This window comes from Condylura cristata, unplaced genomic scaffold (genome assembly GCF_000260355.1).
Source record: "Condylura cristata isolate star-nosed mole 26May11 unplaced genomic scaffold, ConCri1.0 scaffold00001, whole genome shotgun sequence".
Classification (NCBI taxonomy): domain Eukaryota; kingdom Metazoa; phylum Chordata; class Mammalia; order Eulipotyphla; family Talpidae; genus Condylura; species Condylura cristata.
Window position 1 is genome coordinate 80,256,829 of NW_004567102.1, and position 1,557 is coordinate 80,258,385.

At 54.7% G+C, this 1,557-nt stretch overlaps 1 protein-coding gene across 1 annotated transcript in view; it reads right to left on the reverse strand.

The window, feature by feature from the left end:
- LOC101631784 (adenylosuccinate synthetase isozyme 2) overlaps nucleotides 1-1,309 on the reverse strand; it is a 21,789-nt gene extending 20,480 nt beyond the window's left edge. The window contains 3 exon segments of the mRNA XM_012735075.1: nucleotides 4-103; nucleotides 314-609; nucleotides 1,201-1,309. Of these exon segments, the coding sequence (XP_012590529.1) occupies nucleotides 4-103; nucleotides 314-609; nucleotides 1,201-1,303 (499 nt within the window). The 5' untranslated portion in view covers nucleotides 1,304-1,309.
- Between the last annotated feature and the right edge of the window lie 248 nt (nucleotides 1,310-1,557).

Genomic DNA, 1,557 nt, shown 5'->3' on the forward strand with positions numbered 1-1,557 from the left:
AACAGGAGGGTCGTCTGTCCATTGAGGCTGAACTCCCAGGATGCACCAGTGCCTCTCTGTGCTTCACACTGACAAGACAGCGTGGCCTGCAGGATGCGGGGACCTGCCATCCACACAAACACCTGTATCACTGTGGCGCCCCATCTCCCCCACGAGTGGGGTTCAGGGTCTCTGCACAAGAAAGGGGCCGGGTTCTAATCACCTGGTCCCGCCCCTCATTGCCTACCAGGTTCATGTGTGTCTAAGGTGGGACAGTGCTCAGGTTTTGGCACAGAGCCGCTCCCCAGCTGGGCTGCCCACCCCTCTTGCCCACTGTCCCAGCTCCCCCACACTCCCAACACTCACCCTTGGTCATGCTTTGGTCCAGTGTGATGTGAGACAGGGTCATCCTGAGGTCTCTGCCCATGTTCCTCAGTGTCTGGGTCACTTGTGTCCATGTCCCACTGGCCTTTACCTTCTCCCCCAGGGGACCCAGAGGTGTGCCCTTGTTGCTGTCACAGTCGTACTGAAGGAAAGGCTTTCCATCCACTGAGCCCCGGGCTTCCCCCCATGGGAGTCCCAGAGGAGCCTGAGTCTTCACAGTGAGGTTGATGTGCAGAGAGTGATAATCTGGGAGAGAAAAATGTGGGTGAGGCCTGGGGACACCTGTGCAGGGCCTGCTGCAGAGGGAGGGGTCTTCTCCAGCCCCTCATCATCTGCACCCCAGTCCTATCTCACCTTGAGCAGTCTGAAGTGCATCTATCATGCTCCCCTGGGGTGCAATAGCTTTACTGGGAGGTCTCAGCTGACTGATATTTTTAGTGACATCTACCACGTTCTGAGACTCAAAAGCTAGAGTCTACCATGTTCTAAGGCTCAAAATATAGAAGACTCAGTCTATCCCCCCCGGATTTAAAACTTGATTATAGGAACTGGCAAAATATGAACAGGAAAGGTGAAAGTCACCACAGGACACCTCAGATTCCTAATGCACCCGTTGTAGGAAAGGCTCCTGGAGAAGGTGGGCCCTGGCTGGAGGGACAGCTGCCTCTGTGAGCACAGGGAATGGAAGGTACCATAGGCTGATCGTTGAGAACTGGGTGCAACACCCTGGGGAGCCTCTCTGGACAGACCACACCCAGGCTCTCTTTAGGAGACAGGCAAGGCACCCCCTGTGAGACCTGCACCTGGAGCCTCTGCTCAGCTCCTCCCTCTACTCACCTTCCCCTTGAGACCCAGGACACTCAAAAGTGTCCTGGGCTCCTCCCAGCAGGGGCAGCAGCAAAAGCAGGCAGACTGTGGGAGATGCCAGGGTCACCACCATTCCTGAGGCCTGGGGTGAAGAGAGCATCTGTGAGAACCACCTCTGCCTGGGTTTGTACTTAGTGTAGAATTTATAAATAAGGAGACTGGTCAACATTCATCCCTCCTCCAAATTCCTAAGGACTGCCTTGGAAAGAGCATACCAATGGCAAGAGAGTATCTTACAAGGATTTAACTGTAATAGTCACAGCAAAACTCCAAAATGGGAGGGAAGAGCACAAGGGACTGCAGAGATGGATGTGGGTGCTCTGGAGC